Source organism: Gorilla gorilla, chromosome 18, assembly GCF_029281585.2.
Source record: "Gorilla gorilla gorilla isolate KB3781 chromosome 18, NHGRI_mGorGor1-v2.1_pri, whole genome shotgun sequence".
NCBI classification, from domain to species: Eukaryota; Metazoa; Chordata; class Mammalia; order Primates; family Hominidae; genus Gorilla; species Gorilla gorilla.
The window spans coordinates 119,807,558-119,828,874 of NC_073242.2; the positions used below are offsets into that span (position 1 = coordinate 119,807,558).

The window sequence follows — 21,317 nt, forward strand, 5'->3', positions numbered from 1 at the left end:
GCGACGAGCACTTCCTGGCTGTACCCGCCCAACCTCGCCCTCCCGGTCGGCTCCGGCTCCGCAGTTACGTCCAGAGGCCTGATCCTTACGTCCGCCTGGTCCTCCGGGCCTGTCTCTGCCTCCAGCCCGGTTCCCGAGGGCGCCCCGGGGCCCTCCCGCACCCTCGCGGAAGAAACTACTACCGCTCCGCACCATAGGCCAAGGCTTCGGCCCGGAGGCTGGAGGCGGAAGTGACGCCAAAGACGCGCCGGCCCCTCTTCCGGCGCCGGCCCCTCTTCCGGCGCCGTCCGCCTCCGCCTGTCCGACAGCTGATCCGGTTCTTGCGGCGGTGCGTCCCGGCGCCGGAGAGTTCCGCGCGTGTCCTCGGGCTGTCCGCGGGGAAGCTGGTCCGGGAGTGGCCGCCTGCCCGCCTGCCTCGCGCCTTGCGCCCCCGGCACCGCTTCCAGAAGGGAAAGTCGCCGCCGCTCGCGGTGGACCCGGGCAGCGCTTCCATTCCGCGGAGCTGGTGAGAGAGGGGCACTCTGCTTCCTTCACTTTGAACAGGGCGTGTTTCTGTGAGAATCTGGCTTCGGCTTTGACGTTTTTTATTTGTTTCTGGCACATAGCGTTGGGACCGAAGCATAAGGTAGACCCCTGAGCGCCCCGGGCGTGCAGCTCCCTGTGAAAGTTAGCCCGTGGGGGCCAGCGGGAGCGCGCGTCCCTCGCCGCCGGGACTTCCAGGCCCGGCCCTCGGGGGAGGAGGGATGCGGCCGTTATCCCGCTGGTCTTGGAGTAATCGAATCCACGGTGAACAACGCGTTTCGACTAACTGTATTTTTTCTCACGTTTTGCTTTAGAAAATCTGAATCTCATAAAAATGTGAACATCTACTACAAGGAATAGCCACTGCAATCGTTTTACTCCTTTTTAGCTTTGGGCCATGTTTTCTCTCTCCCCCAATAAATAAACCTTATGGTGAACTATTATTTGAGTGTAAGTAAGTTGAAAATAAACTGCACACATGATACTTAACCTTTAAATACTTGGTAAAGCGTCTATTAAGGATAAGGACATTATCCTACTGAAACCACAATACTAGTATTTCACCTAAGAAAATTAAAAATAGGCCACGCGCGGTGGCTCACGCCTGTAATCCCAGCACTTTGGGAGGCCGAGGCGGGTGGATCACGAGGTCAGGAGATCGAGACCATCCTGGCTAACACGGTGAAACCCCATCTCTACTAAAAATACAAAAAAGTAGCCGGGCGTGGTGGCGGGCGCCTGTAGTTACAGCTACTTGGGAGGCTGAGGCAGGAGAATGGCGTGAACCTGAGAGGTGGAGCTTGCAGTGAGCCGAGATCGTGCCATTGCACTCCAGCCTGGGGGACAGAGCCAGACTCCGTCTCAAAAAATAATAATAATAATTAAAAATAATAAGGTCCGCTGGGCACGGTGGCTCACGCCTGTAATCCTAGCACTTTGGGAGGCCGAGGCGGGTGGATCATCTGAGGTCGGGAGTTCAAGACCAGCCTGACTAACATGGAGAAATCCCGTCTCTACTAAAAATACAAAATTAGCCTTGCATGGTGGCGCATGCCTGTAATCCCAGCTAGTCGGGAGGCTGAGGCAGGAGATTCGCTTGAACCTGGGTGGCAGAGGTTGCGGTGAGCCAAGATCGTGCCATTGCACTCCAGCCTGGGCAAAAAGAGCAAAACTCCGTCTCAAAAAATAATAAGAAGAAGGAGGTCATCCACTGTCTACTTTGTGTAATATCTAGGATTCTCAACATTTTTCCAACATTGCGCTGTTGGGTATTTTGGGGACTAAGAGCCCTTCAGGGTTTATCTGTTCCCATCGTTTATGTCTTTTCACCTAGAACAACCCCTGTGGTTTCTCTGTCATATTGACTTTGGTATTGTTTTCTCGTGATATGTTTAAATATTCCTCCATTTCTTGCTGCTTCCTATGAACTTGTAATTGAATTCAGAGGAGAGGTTGGCAAAGGGCTGATAGTAAGCACCTTATGCCTTTGGGTCCACGAGGTCTCAGACGGCTGAGTTCAGCCTTAGTCACCTCATGTCCCATGTTAGCTGTTCCTTCTCTACTCTGTCCTGGTTCCAAGCCCCAGCCTATATCTCCAAAGGTAAGTGGTCAGCTGCATAGATGACCGCTTAGAGGGTGTAGATTTACTCTAAAATCCCAGAGGGCTGTGCTCTGAGTCTTATCAGTGCTTGCCAGAGGCATCCAGCGGCATCCTGTTTACCATGGACGCTGTGTCAGTGGGTCTGCTGGGTCCTTTCCACCAAGTGCCTAAGAAGCTTTTCCTGCACCCTGAACGTGCACTGATCCACACTTGGCACTGGCAGCCTTACAGGCCACTGTGTAGAGCGTTAACGCTGTTATATACGTTGCCCCTAAAATTAAAAGATCTGCAGAGTGTTGTGCCTCTTTTTTGGTTATAGGTGTCATGAGGTGCAGTAACTTGGAGGTGCATATTGGAGGGGATGTCTTTATGTAATCCAGACTACTGAACTCGTAGAAACTATGGGCCCTGAATCACAAGCTCTCTATTGTGTATATTTCATATGAATTTATCTAAAATGTGTTCATTTCCTGTTCACTGTATCCAACCAGCCTCATGTCAACATAGTGTGTGAGTGCAGTCTGAGGGTCAGGTCCTCTGGGGATGATGTTAAGGTGGAGAACTGAATATTACATCCCTTTTTGAAGGAGGGAAAAGAGCCTGTGCAGGTGACAACACACTCCACACATTTGTGGGTCTTTTAGCCCAAAGACCTCGCCCTCGCCCTGTTTCAGACACCTAGTAGTAAGTACGGTTTATACAAGGAGAATGGACATGTTTTTCTGACATGTGAAACTTTACTGTTTTAGTCACCTCATCGGTAGAATAAGAAAGTACAGCTCTAGACCTACCTTTGTCCTGCTGGGGAGTGACCGCAGACTCAGGAGTACAAACTGACGAGACCGGGGCGGGGCGCGGTGGCTCACGCCTGTTATCCCAGCACTTTGGGAGGCCAAGGTGGGTGGATCACGAGGTCAGGAGATCAAGACCATCCTGGCTAACATGGTGAAACCCCACCTCTACTAGAAATACAAAAAAATTAGCTGGGCGTGGTGGCACGCGCCTGTAGTCCCAGCTACTTGGGAGGCTGAGGCGGGAGAATTGCTTGAACCTGGGAGGCAGAGGTTGCAGTGAGCCGAGATCGCGCCACTGCACTCCAGCCTGGGTGACAACAAGACTCCATCTCAAAAACAAACAAAACCTGTGACGGGATGGTTGAACCTGTACCAGCTAACCGTCGTGGTTCACCACTTCCTAAGTGGATGATGTGGACCAGTTCATGTTATCTGAGTCCAGGCTGTTTTAGGTATAAACACGGGTGAAATCTGTGAATGGCTGTTTTGATAATTAAATAAGGCTTCTGCTGTGTCTTCTGACCCATATACTGCTCTTCAGTAGGTGACATGGATATTACTAGTCCTCAAGAGAGTAAAGTGGATATACTGGCTTTCACATATATCATCTGCCGAAACAAGCTAATGCGTGAGGTTTGATAACTGGGAAGTAATGCTTCTTCATCATGATTGCTAGGAAATAGGGATCCAGCCATCCGTGGGTCAGGAGGAATGGAGACTGCACCTTCCACATAGATTCACAAGCTGCCCTGCAGTGGCCTTGGCTTCAGGAAAGGAGCATTCAGACGCTTCCGTCAGCCTCCCAGGATGGCAGCCCCTGACCTGGCCCATGGTAAGTCCTGGTGGGGCTCCTTCTCAGAGCCTCTGCTCTAGGTCCTGATACACAGTGTGAGTCCCATGGACGGGGCCTGAGTAGTCACGCTCCGGGTTCCTATTGCAGCTGCTGGAGTGAGCCAGAGAACGCTGACCTGTAAGTCAGCCCCAGTGTGTGTGCTTTGGGGAGGTATGATGTGTAAGCTCCTTCATGAGTTTTCTCACCACGGGCAAATGAAGAGTCACGTTTCTCAGGGCGTACCGTTCCATATCTGCAATAGGAGCCTGTTACCATTTCCTGATGGGCGGCATAGCTCACAAACATTTTGTGTCACCAGGTGAGACAGACTACCCTGGCACTGTATGGCTGTGTGTGTGTGTGTGTGTGTGTGTGTGTGTTTTCCTGAGGGACTATATTTTCCTGAGGCATTGTATGGCTGTGTGTGTGTGTGTTTTCCTGAGGCATGGCTGTGTGTGTGTTTTCCTGAGTGTGCAAGAGTACGTGGGAATTCCCTCGCTTTGTATGGCTGTGTGTGTGTGTGTTTTCCTGAGGCAGTGTGTGGCTGTGTGTGTGTGTGTGTTTTCCTGAGGCACTGTATGCCTTTGTGTGTGTGTTTTCCTGAGTGTGGAGGTGTATGTGGGAATTCCCTCGCTCTGTATGACTGTGTGTGTGTGTGTTTTCCTGAGGCAGTGTGTGGCTGTGTGTGTGTGTGTTTTCCTGAGGCAGTGTATGGCTGTGTGTGTGTGTGTGTGTGTTTTCTTGAGGCACTGTATGGCTTTGTGTATGTGTTTTCCTGAGTGTGCAGGAGTACGTGATAATTTCCTGCTAGGATGGAATGACTTCCGGGTCCATGAGTGTGGAATTAGGGTCAGCTCTGGGTTCTCATGCCTTCTTGCCTTTGTTTTTTAGGAGGTCATGTTTCTAGGGACTCAGTCTGCCTTCATGAAGAACAGACACAGGCAGCAGGGATGGTGGCTGGCTGTCTGATAAATTGTTACCAGGTATGCCAAAACTGTATTTTTCTTAAAATAACATACTGGTATTCGGCAGATAGACAAGTTTCTGTCTGAGCAGACTTGTCTCCACAGCCTCACTCAAGGACCGAGTCCCTATTTGAACGCCCCCAGGGAGAAGAGCCTGGCTGGTCAGGTGTTACTGTGAAAATCCTCCCCGTATTTCAGTGTTACTTTTTTTTTTTTGAGATGGAGTCTCGCTTTGTCGCCCAGGCTGGAGAGCAATGGCCCAATGTCGGCTCACTGCAATCTCCGCCTCCCAGGTTCACGCATTTCTCCTGCCTCAGCCTCCCAAGTAGCTGGGATTACAAGTGCCCACCACCATGCCTGGCTAATTTTTGTATTTTTAGTAGAGACGGGGTTTTGCCATGTTGGCCAGGCTGGTCTTGAACTGCTGATCTCAGGTGATCCACCCGCTTTGGCCTCCCAAAGGGCTGGGATTACAGGCTTGCGCCACTGCACCTGGCCACAGCGTTACTCATTATTTTCACCCTTGTGCCAAATGCGTGTTTCGTACTTTGCTGAGTGTTCTGACACATGGTAAGGAAGGGGAAGGTGTCCTCTCTGGGAACTTATTTCCACATCACGAGTTATCACTTGTTTGTAGTGTGCTCAGGAGAGGGACATAAGGCGAGGGGAGCGCCCAGTGAGTGTGGTGAGAGAAGCTCACGTTAGAGGTGCTGTTGCGGCCGCGTGACTGGAGGAGCGCGACAGGGCGTGTGTGCGGGCAGAGAAGGGTTCCCGGGACCACTGGGCCATGGGGTAGACAGTAGGAGGCCTCACAGTCCCATAGGCGTAGGGCCCTCCCTCCTCATTCTCCAGTGAATACCGATGGACACGTTGGAAGGCTCCAACCGTCATGTGTGATGATTTAGGACTCGGTGACCTTTGACGACGTGGCTGTGGACTTCACCCAGGAGGAATGGACTTTACTGGACCCATCTCAGAGAGACCTCTACAGAGATGTGATGCTGGAAAACTACGAGAACCTGGCCTCAGTAGGTGAGGCTGCCACCGTCCTTTGCAACTTCTGTGGAACCAATACTTGATGTGTCCTTACTGTGTTCCAGGGTTGGTGACGGCAAAGCCGAGTACCATGGGAAGTAACAGATATAACGACTGCGCTAGTGGGCTTGATGCTAGTGTGGTTGTTTCCAGAATGTGGTCCTGGGGTCATGAGCATCACCATCACTCCTCTAGAAACGTGCATTCTGAGGCTTCACCTGTGACACATTGGATCAGAATGTCTCCTGGGGGTGGGCCTGTCATCTCTGCTTTAACAAGCCCTCCCGATGATGCCAATTCACTCTAACACTGAGAACCACTGGGTAGTAGTTTCCCAAGTGAATGAAGATCTCTTTTTGCACTTCTGTTATTTCCTATTTGAATAAGAGTGCTTCTGGTTTTTACACGTATATTTAACCCTGAACGTGGGCTTCAGGAATCAGAGATAACCAGTTTCTTTGGGGCACAGAAGGATGGAGTATTTGCACTTTGAGCCCTTTTGAAACAATTTCACTGCATTCTTTAGAAATGTAGTTCCTGGCACGCCACTGCACTCCAGCCTGGGTGACAGAGCGAGACTCCATCTCAAAAAAAAAAAAAAAATGTAGTTCCTGGCTGGGTGTGGTGGCTCACACCTATAATCCCAGCACTTTGGGGGCCGGGTGTGGTGGCTCACGCCTGTAATCCCAGCACTTTGGGGGCCGGGTATGGTGGCTCACGCCTGTAATCCCAGCACTTTGGGAGGCTGGATGCGGTGGCTCATGCCTGTAATCCTAGCACTTTGGGAGGCTGGGGCGGGCAGATCACGAATTCAGGAGATTGAGACTGTCCTGGCTAACACAGTGAAACCCCATCTCTACTAAAAATACAAAAAAGCTGGGCATGGTGGCGGGTGCCTGTAGTCCCAGCTACTTGGGAGGCTGAGGCAGGAGAATCACTTGAACCCAAGAGGTGGAGGTTGCAGTGAGCCGAGATCGCGCCACAGCACTCCAGCCTGAGTGACAGAGCGAGACTCCCTCTCAAAAAAAATACAAACGTAGTTCCTGGCCGGGCGCGGTGGCTCATGCCTGTAATCCGAGCACTCTGGGAGGCTGGGTGCAGTGGCTCAGGGCTGTAATCCCAGCACTCTGGGAGGCCAGGCGCAGTGGCTCAGGGCTGTAATCCCAGCACTCTGGGAGGCAGGGTGTGGTGGCCACGCCTGTAATCCCAGCACTCTGGGACGCTGGACGCAGTGGCTCATGCCTGTAATCCCAGCACTTTGGGAGGCTGGGCGCAGTGGCTCACGCCTGTAATCCCAGCACTCTGGGACGCCAGACACAGTGGCTCATGCCTGTAATCCTAGCACTTTTGAGAGGCCGGGGTGGGCGGATCACGAGGTCAGGAGATTGAGACCATTCTGACAACACGGTGAAACCCCATCTCTACTAAAAATACCAAAAACTAGCCAGGCGTGGTGGCGGGCACCTATAGTCCCAGCTACTTAGGAGGCTGAGGCAAGAGAATCACTTGAACCCAGGAGGCAGACGTTGCAGTGAGCCGAGATTGCACCACTGCACTCCAGCCTGGGCAACAGCCTGAGACTCTGTCTCAAAAAATAAAAAAAAAAAGGAAATGTAGTTCCTGTTCACGGGTAGGTTTGTCATCCCCCGCCTGAGCCTCTTCCATTGATGTCTCTTTCCCTGTGTACAGGACATCACCTGTTCAAACCCAGTGTGATCTATTGGCTGGAGGAGGAAGAGGAGTTGAGGGCAGGGCGGAGAGGAGTTCTCCAAGGTGAGTAAGTGTGAAGAGCACGCCTGGTCGATGTCAAGTTTAGCAGCTGTGGGAGGATCCTGAGTGTCAAGTTTAGCGGCTATGGAAGGATTGTGTCAAGTTTAGCGGCTGTGGGAGGATCCTGAGTGTCGAGTTTAGCGGCTGTGGAAGGATCCTGAGTGCACGTTTTAAGATGCATTCTGGCACAGAACATGAGGCTGTTGGACTCAAAAGCTCTGGGTATCCTGAGCTTCCCATAATTCCTTATTTTCCATCTGATCTGGATTTTCCCTTTCTTGTGATCTCGTAAAAAACCTGCTGTTTTGTTCTTTCAGTTTGTGGGTTTTTTTTTTTTTTTTTGAGACGGAGTCTTGCTCTGTTGCCCAGGCTGGAGTGCAGTGGCACAATCTTGGCTCACTGCAAACTCCGCCTCCTGGGTTCACTCAATTCTTCTGCCTCAGCCTCCTGAGTAGCTGGGATTACAGGTGCGTGCTGCCACGCCTGGCCAAGTTTGTGTTTTTAATGTATGCCCTTTGTCCAGATCTTTCCTGCTTTCTTTCATTGATAATATTGTTTCTGTTCACCTCACATTTCTTTTTTATGGACCAAATGTATTTTAAAATCTTCTAAATTATGACTCCCAGTTCCTGTGATTCCAAATTTTACACATAGCCAAACTCCTTAAATCTATCTTTGCTTTATTTTTTTTTCTGCCATGTCTTATATGAAAACAAATACCAATGAGTTTGATCGTTTTTAGGTCATTTTTTTTTCTTTTCAGAATGGCGACTTAAAACCAAAGGGCCAGCACTTCGGCAGGATAGATCTTGGTTCAGAACATCAAATGAGACACAGACGGTAAGATTAACAAGAGAGATTTTTTTTATTTATCACACTCATAAAAGATTGGGAATTCCACTATAGAAAATGAGCAAAATTGAGAGAATTTAGAGAAGCAGGATTCACTCAGGCAGGGGTTGTCTGTAGAGAACAGTCTGAATGTGCAGAATTTGGGAGGACCTCATCCTGTCTTGAAACTTGGTGCTTCAGACACACATCAGCACACATGTGACGAGGTCTTGAGATTGCAGAGCTGTTTTGTGCGCACAGACTTTTCGAAGTTAGAGCAGATGGCGCAGGATTCTTTTTTTTTTTTGAGATGAAGTCTCACTCCATCACCAGGCTGGAGTGCAGTGGCACGATCTTGGCTCACTGCAACCTCCGCCTCCTGGATTCAAGTGATTGTCCTGCCTCAGCCTCCCAAGTAGCTGGAACTAGAGGCATGTGCCACCATGCCCAGCTAATTTGTGCATTTTTAGTAGAGACGGGGTTTCACCATGTTGGCCAGGATGGTCTCGATTTCTTGACCTCGTGATCCTCCCACCTCAGCCTCCCAAAGTACTGGGATTATAGGCGTGAGCCACTGCACCTGGCCGATTCTTTTTTTTTTGACATGGAGTTTTGCTCTTTTTGCCCAGGCTGGAATGCAATGGCGCAATCTCAGCTCACCGCAACTTCTGCCTCCCTGGTTCAAGCCATTCTTCTGCCTCAGCCTCCTGAGTAGCTGGGATTACAGGCATGCGCCACCATGCCCGGTTAATTTTGTATTTTTAATAGAGACGGGGTTTCTCCATGTTGGTCAGGCTGGTCTTGAACTCCCGACCTCAGGTGATCTGCCCACCTTGGCCTCCCAAAGTTCTGGGATTACAGGCATGAGCTGCTGCGCCCGTCCTGATGGCACAGGATTCTTGCAGTGGGGCTCCTCATTTGACTTGAAAGACATCTACGGGTCAGGAGCTGCTTGCATGTTATGAAAATGGCAAACATCGTAATCATCATTGTCATACTCTGTCTTCAGCTGGGTGAGATCTATGAATCAGCCTCAGTAACCCCCTGACCACCACTCATTCTTCACCAACAGGCAAGAAGCCACAATGGAGGGCAGCTCTGTGACCACACACAGTGTGGAGAAGCTTTCAGTGAACACTCAGGCCTCAGCACACACGTGAGAACTCAAAATACAGGAGACAGTTGTGTGTCTAATCATTATGAAAGAGACTTTTTTATTCCATGCCAGAAAACCTTGTTCAAAATTGGAGAGCAGTTTTCCGTGTTGGGTCAGTGTGGAAAAGCCTTCAGCCCTACTCCAAATGTTGTTTCCCAGCAAGCATGCACTCGGGACAGATCTCTTGACTGCAGCGACTGTGGGGAAGCATTTCTTAATCAGTCATACCTTCAGGCACGTGCAGGAAGTCACAACGGAGAAGGAACATGGAAATGGAAGCCGTGTGGGAAAGCTCTCACTCACTCCACAGGCTGTGCCACACCTGTTGAAATGCATGCCATCAGGAATCCCCACGTATGTAGGGAATGTGGGAAGGCCTTTAGGTACACTGCCTACCTTACTAGTCGTGTGCAAGTCCACACTGGGGAGAAGCCCTGTGAATTGGAAGAATGTGGAAAAGCCTCCCCTGTTTCTTCCAGCCTAACTCAACATGTAAGAATTCATGCTGCAGAGAAACCCTGTGAATGTAAAGAATGCGGAAAAGCCTTCACTGGACTCTCAGGTCTTTCTAAACACGTCCAAACAGACCCTGGACAGAAGCCCTATGAATGTAAGGACTGTGGGAAAGCCTGCGGTGGGTTTTATCTACTGAATGAGCATGGAAAAACTCACACGAGGGAGAAGCCCTTTGCATGTGTGGTTTGTGGAAAGTATTTTAGAAATTCCTCATGCCTTAATAATCATGTTCGAATTCACACTGGAATAAAACCCTATACATGCAGCTACTGTGGGAAGGCCTTCACTGTGCGCTGTGGCCTTACTAGACACGTACGAACACACACGGGTGAGAAGCCATACGTGTGTAAGGACTGCGGGAAAGCCTTCTGTACGTCCTCGGGCCTTACTGAGCATGTAAGGACTCACACTGGAGAGAAACCGTATGAATGTAAAGATTGTGGGAAATCCTTCACTGTTTCTTCAAGCCTGACTGAGCACGCGAGAATCCATACCGGAGAGAAACCCTACGAATGTAAGCAGTGTGGCAAAGCCTTCACAGGGCGCTCAGGCCTCACTAAACACGCGCGGACACACACCGGGGAGAAGCCCTACGAATGTAAGGACTGCGGGAAAGCCTACAATAGGGTTTATCTACTGAATGAGCATGTGAAAACTCACACAGAGGAGAAGCCCTTTATATGTATGGTATGCGGGAAATCCTTCAGAAATTCCTCGTGCCTGAATAAGCACATTCAGATTCACACTGGAATAAAACCTTATGAATGTAAGGACTGTGGGAAAACCTTCACTGTTTCTTCGAGCCTAACCGAGCACATACGAACTCACACTGGAGAGAAGCCTTATGAATGTAAAGTATGCGGAAAGGCCTTCACCACATCCTCACACCTTATCGTGCACATAAGAACCCACACCGGCGAGAAACCCTACATATGTAAGGAGTGTGGGAAAGCCTTTGCTTCCTCCTCACACCTTATCGAACACAGAAGGACTCACACAGGAGAGAAACCTTATATATGTAACGAGTGTGGGAAAGCCTTCCGTGCCTCCTCTCACCTGCGTAAACATGGAAGAATTCACACTGGGCAGAAACCCTATAAATGTAAGGAATGTGGGAAAGCATACAATAGGTTTTATCTACTAAAAGAACATTTAAAAACTTACACTGAAGAGCAGCTTTTTGTATGTAAGGACTGTGGGAAATCTTTTAAGAATTCCTCATGCCTTAAACATCACACTCAAATTCACACTGATGAGAAACCTTACTAATGTAAAGAATGTGGGGAAGCTGTCAGCTACACTCATTCACGTTGAAGACATGAAAGACCTCTCGTACTCCAGATGCCCATGACTTGAGGAATGTGGCCAGGCAATCAGCATCTCATCACAACCCGGCAGGCAGGAACTCACCCTGGAGCCCTATGCAGCAGACACAGAGAAAGCCCTTAGTGTTCTCTGAGGTCTTGCTAAATAAGGATGGTATCCAGTGGAGAGAACTCTGTTGATGTGTGATATGCAGCAGCGTTGTTGCTGTTCTGCTCAGTACTTTGATGATCCCTTGTGATCTCACAATGGAGAAAAACCTTAGGAGGGTGAGAATTGTTGGGAAGTCATTTTTTACATTACATCTTTCCTCACCCTTTAGTAAACGTGGTGATCGACACTTGAAGTGTTGTGAATGCATGGAAGATAGCAATCGCTTCCCTGTGTTCTAAAACCTTGTGGGCTAACTTGAGACATGTCTTTCTGGGGGTTCTGTAGACGTATTTTGAATCTTTATGATGCTGCACTGATCATTCTTGGAGTGAGGACTCTGTTCCCTGTAGAAATCCTCCAGTCTGGTTGCTACAGTGTCCAAGTCGCAGCCTGGCTAACAGTAGGCCTTGAGGACTCAGACGTGATCCTGTGTGAGCAGCGTAGGCTCTGGTTGCTTAGTCTTGAGGATCCAGATGTGATTCTGTGTGAGCAGCGTAGGCTCTGGTTGGTTAGTCTTGAGGATCCAGATGTGATTCTGTGTGAGCAGCGTAGGCTCTGGTTGGTTAGTCTTGAGGATCCAGATGTGATTCTGTGTGAGCAGCGTAGGCTCTGGTTGGTTAGTCTTGAGGATCCAGATGTGATTCTGTGTGAGCAGCGTAGGCTCTGGTTGGTTAGTCTTGAGGATCCAGATGTGATTTTGTGTGAGCAGTGTAGGCTCTGGTTGGTTAGTCTTGAGGATCCAGATGTGATCCTGTGTGAGCAGCGTAGGCTCTGGTTAGTTAGTCTTGAGGATCCAGATGTGATCCTGTGTGAGCAGCGTAGGCTCTGGTTGGTTAGTCTTGATCCAGATGTGATTCTGTGAGCAGTGTAGGCTCTGGTTGGTTAGTCTTGAGGATCCAGATGTGATCCTGTGTGAGCAGTGTAGGCTCTGGTTGGTTAGTCTTGAGGATCCAGATGTGATCCTGTGTGAGCAGCGTAGGCTCTGGTTGGTTAGTCTTGAGGATCCAGATGTGATCCTGTGTGAGCAGCGTAGGCTCTGGTTGGTTAGTCTTGATCCAGATGTGATTCTGTGAGCAGTGTAGGCTCTGGTTGGTTAGTCTTAAGTATCCAGATGGGATCCTGTGTGAGCAGCGTAGGCTCTGGTTGGTTAGTCTTGAGGATCCAGATGGGATCCTGTGTGAGCAGCGTAGGCTCTGGTTGGTTAGTCTTGATCCAGATGTGATTCTGTGAGCAGTGTAGGCTCTGGTTGGTTAGTCTTAAGTATCCAGATGGGATCCTGTGTGAGCAGCGTAGGCTCTGGTTGGTTAGTCTTGATCCAGATGTGATTCTGTGAGCAGTGTAGGCTCTGGTTGGTTAGTCTTAAGTATCCAGATGGGATCCTGTGTGAGCAGCGTAGGCTCTGGTTGGTTAGTCATGCTCTTAGGCATGACCCACCTGTAGGGTCCCACACTGGCCAATGTTGGGGCATAACACAGCTCTACATTTTATGAAAATGTCCTTGTTCCTCTCCCATACCTGATCCCTTCAGATAAAACACCAGGGTGCAAGGAGGGGCAGAGTGGAGAGGGGCGAGGTCAGTACCCTGAGATGCCCCCGTTTCATGGCCGTGGAGGGAGAACCACCACCCCCCACGTGGGGAGGAGGGAATTCCTATACCTCAGGCAGTGCCGGACGGGTGAGAGCCCTGAGTGTCCCTGTTGACCTCCAGATCCTCTTTACAGCATGCAGAGCGGTCCTGGCAGCTGCTGGGACCCGGCACTCCTGGGGCAGCTGCTGCTTGTGTGTGTGCTGCCCCTTTGTGTACCATGAAAACAGACTAGAGACATGGCTGGTCCTGATGTTCCATGGCGCTTGGCACTGTCACTGGCGCTTCCTGGATGAGGCCCTTAAACACACACACCGGCAGAGCAAGACTTCCGTGTGAGTGACACGAATGTGTGTCCTCTGGCTGCAGCAATCCTGGGTTATGTTTTTTGTGGCCATCAGGGCAGCAGCTGCTTGGTGACTGTTTCTGTGGTGTTGAATCCCCACGGTATAAAGGTAATCTACAACGAGGTGAACAATAAATCCTGGATGGACAGACCCGTGCACCTTCATATTATGTGTTTGAAATTCTGGATGGACAGACCCGTGCACCTTCATGTTACGTGTTTGAAATTCTGGATGGACAGACCCGTGCACCTTCATGTTACGTGTTTGAAATTCTGGATGGACAGACCCATGCACCTTCATGTCATGTGTTTGAAATTCTGGATGGAGAGACCCGTGCACCTTCCTGTCACATGTTTGAAATCCTGGATGGACAGACCTGTGCACCTTCATGTCACGTGTTTGAAATTCTGGATGGACAGACCCATGCACCTTCATGTTACGTGTTTGTTGTGGAGAGGAGTGGGTTGTGCCGTGTTTCTCTTGTGGGATTGAGTGTGGCTATGTAGCTCATCTGTTGCCACCTTTAATTGTTGGCATTGACACTAAAGGTCATCGGATTAGCGGGAACCAGCTTGTGGGGTTGTAGCGGCTCCTGGACTGGTCTCAGATGACATCCTGATTGGCTGAAATAAGTCCTGCAGGTCTCTGCTAGAACTGACTCACAGTTGCCTGAGTCCAGAACTTGTGGGTCACAGGTGACGCCAGGACTGCACATCCTGGTGCTCAGACTCCTAGTGACAGCATCCTGAGCAGGCGGTAGCCCAGACACCACCCTGCCTGATATGCCCACTGCTGGTAGAGACATCACCCCAGCCCAGACCTCATTAAGACGACTACCCCTCCGACGACTCCCCCTCCCTTCACTGGAGGTGACTTCACACACTTCTTCAGAACCTCCTCAGCAGCGATGCCCATGGACTGGGGTTCCTAAGGCACAAATTCGATATTTGAGATTCTGTGATGAGCTGAGCTTGCTGTCCACTAACCCGTGATCCTGGTGTAATCTCAGCCAAAACCCACAGCCCTGCACCCATTGCCTGTAGGAAAATCTGGTAGGAGTTAGTAGTGTCTGTGAAGTCTCGATAATTGATAACAAAATGTTTTGTTTCGCCAGGAGGCGCCCACCTCCTATCAGCCTCTGGGAAGGCCACTGTCTGCCCAGTGCCTTCTCCTCCGCTGCAGCTTTCCATCTCATCTCCTTACTCCCTTGACTTGGCTTCACATGGAGCCTCTTCTTTACATGTACTAACTGTTTGCTTCATACCCTCCTGCAGCAGAACTACAGATCTGCCATCCTGATAATTGTCAAACTCATCCCTTTATCACCTTTATAACTCCTCAAGGATATTATCATTGGACCCCCAACATTTCAAAGTGATTTTCTTGAGTAATACCATATGCTGTGATGTGAATGTGATTGGTTTGCCCTCATCAAGTGTCATGTTGAGCTTTGACCCTCAGTGTGGCAGTGCTGGGAGGGGGCCTGGTGGGGGTTTGGGTCATGGGGGCACCCTCCTGAATGGTTGGATACCATTCATTCTTGCTGTGTCAAGCCTGGATTGGTTTGTAGGGGAATGCACTAGTTACCAGGAGCATGGTTGTGATAAAGCCAAGCCATCCCTTGGGTTTGGCTCACTGCCCTTGACCTTCTCTGCCCTGTTTGACACAGCAAATAGTCCTCACCAGAAGCAGGTCAGATGCCAGTGCTATGCTTGCACAGCCTGCTGAACCATGAGCCAAAGAAGCCTCTTTCTAAGTTATCCACAGCCTCAGATATGTAGCAACACAGACAGACTAAGACACCATGCATGATGGAAAACTGGGTTATGGGCAGGACTGCAAGTACTGGTTGTGCAGATACCTGTATTTCTCTTCCTAACTCTCAGAATGTGTTCTGTGTCGCTTAGGGCAACTTATGCCCTCCTGTGTGAAAATCTCCACTCCCAATGTCTGAGGGTTCCTCAGCGTAAGGTAAAATATTAAAGGACCAATTATATTAATCATGTTCTATTTTTTTTTTGTTAGGGTACATTTTCATCCTGGGGTCTTGCTGTGGGGGCTAGACCGTCCCTCTCAGGCTAGATCATTCCTAAAGATGGTAAACAACTTGCTGGGAACATGCACTGCATATACAAATCAACTCACTGCATATGCAGATCAACTCACTGCACATGCAAATCAACTCACCGCATATGCAAATCAACTCACTGCATATGCAACTCAACTCGCACTGCGTATGCAACTCAGCTCGCTCTGCGTATGCAACTCAACTCACTGCGTATGCAACTCAACTCACTGCGTATGCAACTCAACTCACTGCGTATGCAACTCAGCTCGCACTGTGTATGCAACTCAGCTCGCACTGCGTATGCAACTCAACTCACTGCGTATGCAACTCAACTCACACTGTGTATGCAACTCAGCTCGCTCTGCATATGCAACTCAATTCGCACTGCGTATGCAGCTCAACTCACTGCATATGCAACTCAACTCGCACTGCATATGCAACTCAGCTCACACTGCATATGCAACTCAACTGTTGCAAGTACTTATTTCCGGCCACTTCCTTTTTCTAACTACCACACCAAGCCAGTATTTCTCCTCCCTGAAGTCAGCCCAGGATGAGGCACTAGACAGCAGGACATGCTGTATGCCCTTGGGCCTGCTGGAAGTATGCAGACTAGCCAGCCCCAGACTTCATCCTGCCCTGTCCTGCCTTTCCTGTGAAAAACCCTGTGGCCTCTGCCTCCCCTGGCTCTGACTTCTGCCTCCTGCCTCCTGCCCAGCTCTGCAGCTCCCCTTGGGCCCTACCTGGAGTGATGTGCCCCCTTCTCTTGACCCTGTGAGTGATAAACTTTCCATGTCAGGAAACTGTGTGTGTCACTCACTCACCTTAATGAGTCCGCATCTAGGCCCCACCAGTGGTGTGGTTTTCCTCATAGTCTACCTAAGCACATGTCTGTGACAAGGTCTTACCCAGCCCAGGGATTCTTGAACTATCTGTGCGAACTGCCGTGTTGACTCCTGGGCAGTTTTATTCTTTCTCTCTACTCATTCGACCTTATTAGGGAGTGACATTTTTTTCCAAAGTGGTTGTGAAACAGCATCTCCTTGGGGTGTTGGTTTGCACTTCTCTTCATTACTGATAGTATGAACATGGTTTTACTAACACTGGCTATTTTCCTTTTTGGATGAAATACCTGGTCTTGTTTTTTCCTGGTTTGTTTGATCTTTGTTCTTTTTTAGAAATATTGAGGCTGTTGTGAGGTGAGTCACCACTTCTGACTTAGAAGATTGTAGTGGTTTCCACTTCACCTGTTTCCACTTTTGTGATGATGCCTTAAGGAAAAAGATTGTGCCAGGTGTGGTGACTCAGGCCTGTAATCCCAACACTTTGGGAGGCCGAGGTGGGTGGATCACAAGGTCAGGAGATCAAGACCATCCTGGCCAACATGGTGAAACGCCATCTCTACTAAAAATAGAAAAATTGGCTAGATGTGGTGTTGCATGCCTGTAATCCCAGCTCCTCGGGAGGCTGAGGCAGGACAATCGCTTGAACCTGGGAAGCACAGATTGCAGTGAACCAAGATCGCGCCACTGCACTCCAGCCTGGCAACAGAGCAAGACTCTGTCTCAAAAAAAAAGGAAAAATATTTCTTAATTTTGGGATACTCAAATGTATACAACCTTTCCTTTATCTTCATCAGAAATTTCTTTTCCCCTAAGGCCTTAAATATGCTGTACTATTTTGGCTTCCACAGTTTCTATGTTTTATCCCAAGTTGCTTAATCCATTTGGAGTTGATTTTTGTTGACAGTATCTGTAGAGTCTAATGTCATTTTTCCCACTATGGACATAACAATTTTTGCAAGGCCTCTTTTTTTTAATGAAGAAAAGAGGTTTATTTGGGTCACAATTCTGAAGGCCAGGAGGTCCCAGAAGCTTGGCACCAGCATCCGCTAGGCTCCAGATCGGGGCCTCATGCTGACTTCTGTTTTCACACAACCAGTGGGAAACAGGTATCCTAACACTGTGAGAGAAAAAATCCCAAAGTTTAGTTTTTCCCATTCATTTGCCCTGGTCTCCAGGCAGTCCTGCAGCAGCAAACACGTCATCAGCCTTAGGAGCTGGCCTGTGAGGTTGACCACTCTGTAGGTGGACGAGCCTCGCCCCAGAAGAGACATGAGCAGTTCTGCATAGGCTTTAAGACGGAATCAACATGGAAAGCATGACCCACATGGTTTCAATAGAACTTGCCTGCTGAACCTGACTAGGTTACTCGCCTGATGAACCAGTATCTCCATCACCCGTGGGACTGACAGACCCAGAGTGTCATAACCTAAAATTCAAAAGTGTGGACTATAATCTTAAATTATTCAGCATACGTGCAATAGCCTTGGGGAGCAGTGTTATGATACCAAATGGCTAACATTGATGACCTCAGAATCCTGAAAGAAAAGGAGAAGGTGTGATGTAGTAAAACCACTTGAAAAAATAATGATGAAACACTTCTCATATTTGGTGTAAGATAAAAACTTAAGTTTGAAGAGGTTCCATGAGCCCCAGACAGGATAAACCTAAAGAAAACCAAGCCAGGCTGGGGGCGGTGGCTCACGCCTGTAATCCCAGCACTTTGGGAGGCCGAGGTGGGCGGATCACGAGGTCAGGAGATCATGACCATCCTGGCCAACACAGTGAAACCTCGTCTCTACTAAAAAAAAAAATACAAACATTTAGTTGGGCGTGGTGGCGGGCGACTGCAGTCCCAGCTACTCGGGAGGCTGAGGCAGGAGAATGGCGTGAACCTGGGAGGCGGAGCTTGCAGTGAGCTGAGATCGCACCACTGCACTCCAGCGTGGGTGACAGAGCGAGACTCTGTCTCAAAAAAGAAAGAAAGAAAAGAAAACCAAGCCCCTGCCACCATGAAGCTGCCGAAAGCTACAGAGTGAAAGTCTTGGAAGGAGGCTGAGAAAATGGACACAGTGCTTCCAGAAGAACAATTCAATTGACCAGGTTTCTCGTCAGAAGCCATAGAGGCCAACAGGAAATGTAGGAGCATTTTTTAAGTTCTGAAATAAAAAGAAATGCCAAACCAGATTGCTATATCCAACAAAATATCCTTTAGGAATGAAACAGAAGTAACGATGAGGCAATACAAAGAATTGCCTGCAGACCTGGTTTAAATAAATGGTTACAGAAAACTCTTAAGGAAACCTGGAACAAAGGAAAAGCAATAGAAGAGTAAATACCTGAGTAAATAGATCAGATCATTCTACTCTTGAGTTCTTTAAAATATATATTATTGTCAAAAGCAAAAATTATCACATGGGGTTTCAACTGATGTATATTTAATACATAAGACAACTACAACATGAAGGTGAGGGGCAACGTGGCTGGACGGCGTGGAGGTTCCGTGCTCCATTTCAGTGGCAAAATACCATTCCAGAAGGACTGGAAAAGCTGTCTGTATATTTTAATTACTAAAGAAGTGTACAGCTGGCTGTGGTGGCTCACGCCTGTAATCCCACCACTTTGGGAGAGTGAGGTGGGCGGATCACTTGAGGTCAGGAGTTTGAGACCAGCTTGGCCAACATGGTGAAACCCCATCTCTACTAAGAAATACAAAAATTAGCTGCGTGTGGTTGGGGGCACCTGTAATCTCAGCTTCTCAGGAGGCTGAGGCAGGAGAATCACTTGAACCCAGGAGGTGGAGGTTGCAGTCATTCCAGATTGTGCCACGGCACTCCAGCCTGGGTGACAGAGCAAGACTCTGTCTAAAAAAAAAAAAAAAAAGGACAATGAGATATACTAAAATTGTCCAATATGTCAATTAAAACATACTACTAAAAAAGTGTTAAATAGCCTGAAAGAATTGTGATAAAGGGGAAACTGAGTACTGGGAACAAAAGAGAACAAGTAGGTAACGAAGTGGTGGCCAGGTGTGGTGGCTCAGGCCTGTCATCCCAGCACTGTGGGAGACCGAGGCGGGCGGATCACTTGAGGTCAGGAGTCTGAGACCAGCCTGGCCAACATAGTGAAACCCCGTCTCTACTAAAAATACAAAGTTAGCCAGGGGTGATGGTGGGAGCCTGTAATTCGAGCTACGTGGGAGGCTGAGGCAGGAGAATCACTTGAACCGGGGAGGTGGAGGTGGCCGTGAGCTGAGATCGCGCCACTGTACTCCAGCCTGGGTGACAGCAAGACTCTGTCTAAAATAAAGAATAAAAAATAACTGGTAGAGCTGGATCCTAGGTAATCAAACACATTAATGCACATGATCAGCCGGGCACTCACGCCTGTAATCCCAGCACTTTGGGAGGCCGAGGCGGGTGGATCACTTGAGGTCAGGAGTTCCAGACCAGCCTGGCCAACACGGTGAAACCTTGTCTCTAATAAAAATACAAAAATTAGCCGGGTTTGGTGGCTCATGCCTGTAGTCCCAGCTACTCAGGAACCTGAGGCAGGAGAATCACTTGAACCCAGGAGGTGGAGGTTGCAATGAGCCGAGATCGTGCCACTGCACTCCAGCCTGGGCAACAGAGCGAGACTTCATCTCAAAAAAAAAAACCTGATCTACACATGCTATTTAAAGATAGGACAGATAAAAAGTGTGACCCATCAATATGTTATCTACAAGACACTTCAAATACAATGACGTAAATAGGTTAATAGTACCATGTAAACATAATAAAGTGGAGAGGCTGTATTTAACATCAGAAAAAATGACTTCAGCACAAAGAAAATTACCAAAAGGGTGTTGAGTGCAGTGGCTGATGCCTGTAATCCCAACACTTTGGGAGGCTGAGGTGGCTGGCTCACTTAAGGCCAGCAGTTCAAGACCAGCCTGGGCAACATGGTGAAACCCTGTCTGTACTAAAAATACAAAATTAGCTGGGCATGGTGGCAGGCGCCTATAATCCCAGCTACTTGGGAGGCTGAGGCAGGAGAATCTCTTGAACCCAGGAGGTGGAGGTTGCAATGAGCCGAGATAGTGCCATTGCACTCCAGCCTGGGCAACAAGAGCAAAACTCCATCTCATAAATAAAAGTTAAAAGCAAAATGTGATAAAAGACCACAAAAATGAAAAATTACAGTGTTAATTATATTGATTCAAATTAGTTATGTTAAATATTAGCAAATAATACAAAACCACATTGAGAAAGTAATAAACCATGACCAAGTGGAATTTAAGACTGCAACTGGTTCAGTTATTAGAAAGCCTATTAAATACTACACCATATGAATCCATCTAAGAAGATAAGGCATGTGATTGTATCCATGGGTGTTGATGAAGCCTTTGGGAAACTGTAGTACCTATTATTGATAGACGCACTCAAAATAGGAATTGGTGAATACTTTCTTAGGACACCTGTGTCTGTAGCTGTGTGTGTGTGTGTGTGTGTGTGTGTGTGTGTGTGTGTGTACTGGAAGTATTACCTAATGCAATTGGGAAAAACAGATTTGCAAAAAAGTGAACTATCTCTTGTATGCGTTATATGATATACATGGAAAGCCCTGTAGAATCAGTAAAAACATTTAGTAAGTTAGAGGAGGTGAAATTGCTGTGAAAAAATAGATGGTCTTCATCTACACAACCAATAACCAGTGAGGTGATATGATAGTAGAGAAAACTTATTTATAATAGCAATAAAACAATGCTTAGAAATAAATTTATCAAGAAATGTATAAAACCTAAATGAGGAAACTTTTTGTTTGTTTGTTTGAGACAGAGTCTCGCTCTGTCACCCAGGCTGGAGTGCAGTGGCATGATCTCGGCTCACTGCAACCTCCACCTCCTGGGTTCAAGTGATTCTCCTGCCTCAGCCTCCCAAGTAGCTGGTATTACAGGTACCTGCCACCACGCCCGGCTAATTTTTGTATTTTTAGT

At 48.5% G+C, this 21,317-nt stretch overlaps 1 protein-coding gene and 1 pseudogene across 1 annotated transcript; both read left to right on the forward strand.

Moving 5' to 3' along the window:
- Positions 1–256: 256 nt before the first annotated feature.
- ZNF778 (zinc finger protein 778) lies at positions 257–10,547 on the forward strand. The gene is given in 8 exon segments (XM_004058146.5): positions 257–505; positions 3,593–3,748; positions 4,640–4,731; positions 5,619–5,745; positions 7,438–7,521; positions 8,282–8,358; positions 9,422–10,273; positions 10,275–10,547. Coding segments are annotated over 7 exon segments (1,404 nt in total). The 5' UTR covers positions 257–505; positions 3,593–3,723; the 3' UTR covers positions 10,422–10,547.
- A 4,800-nt stretch (positions 10,548–15,347) lies between these two features.
- LOC129527418 (uncharacterized) lies at positions 15,348–17,145 on the forward strand (annotated as a pseudogene).
- The last annotated feature ends 4,172 nt before the right edge of the window (positions 17,146–21,317 follow it).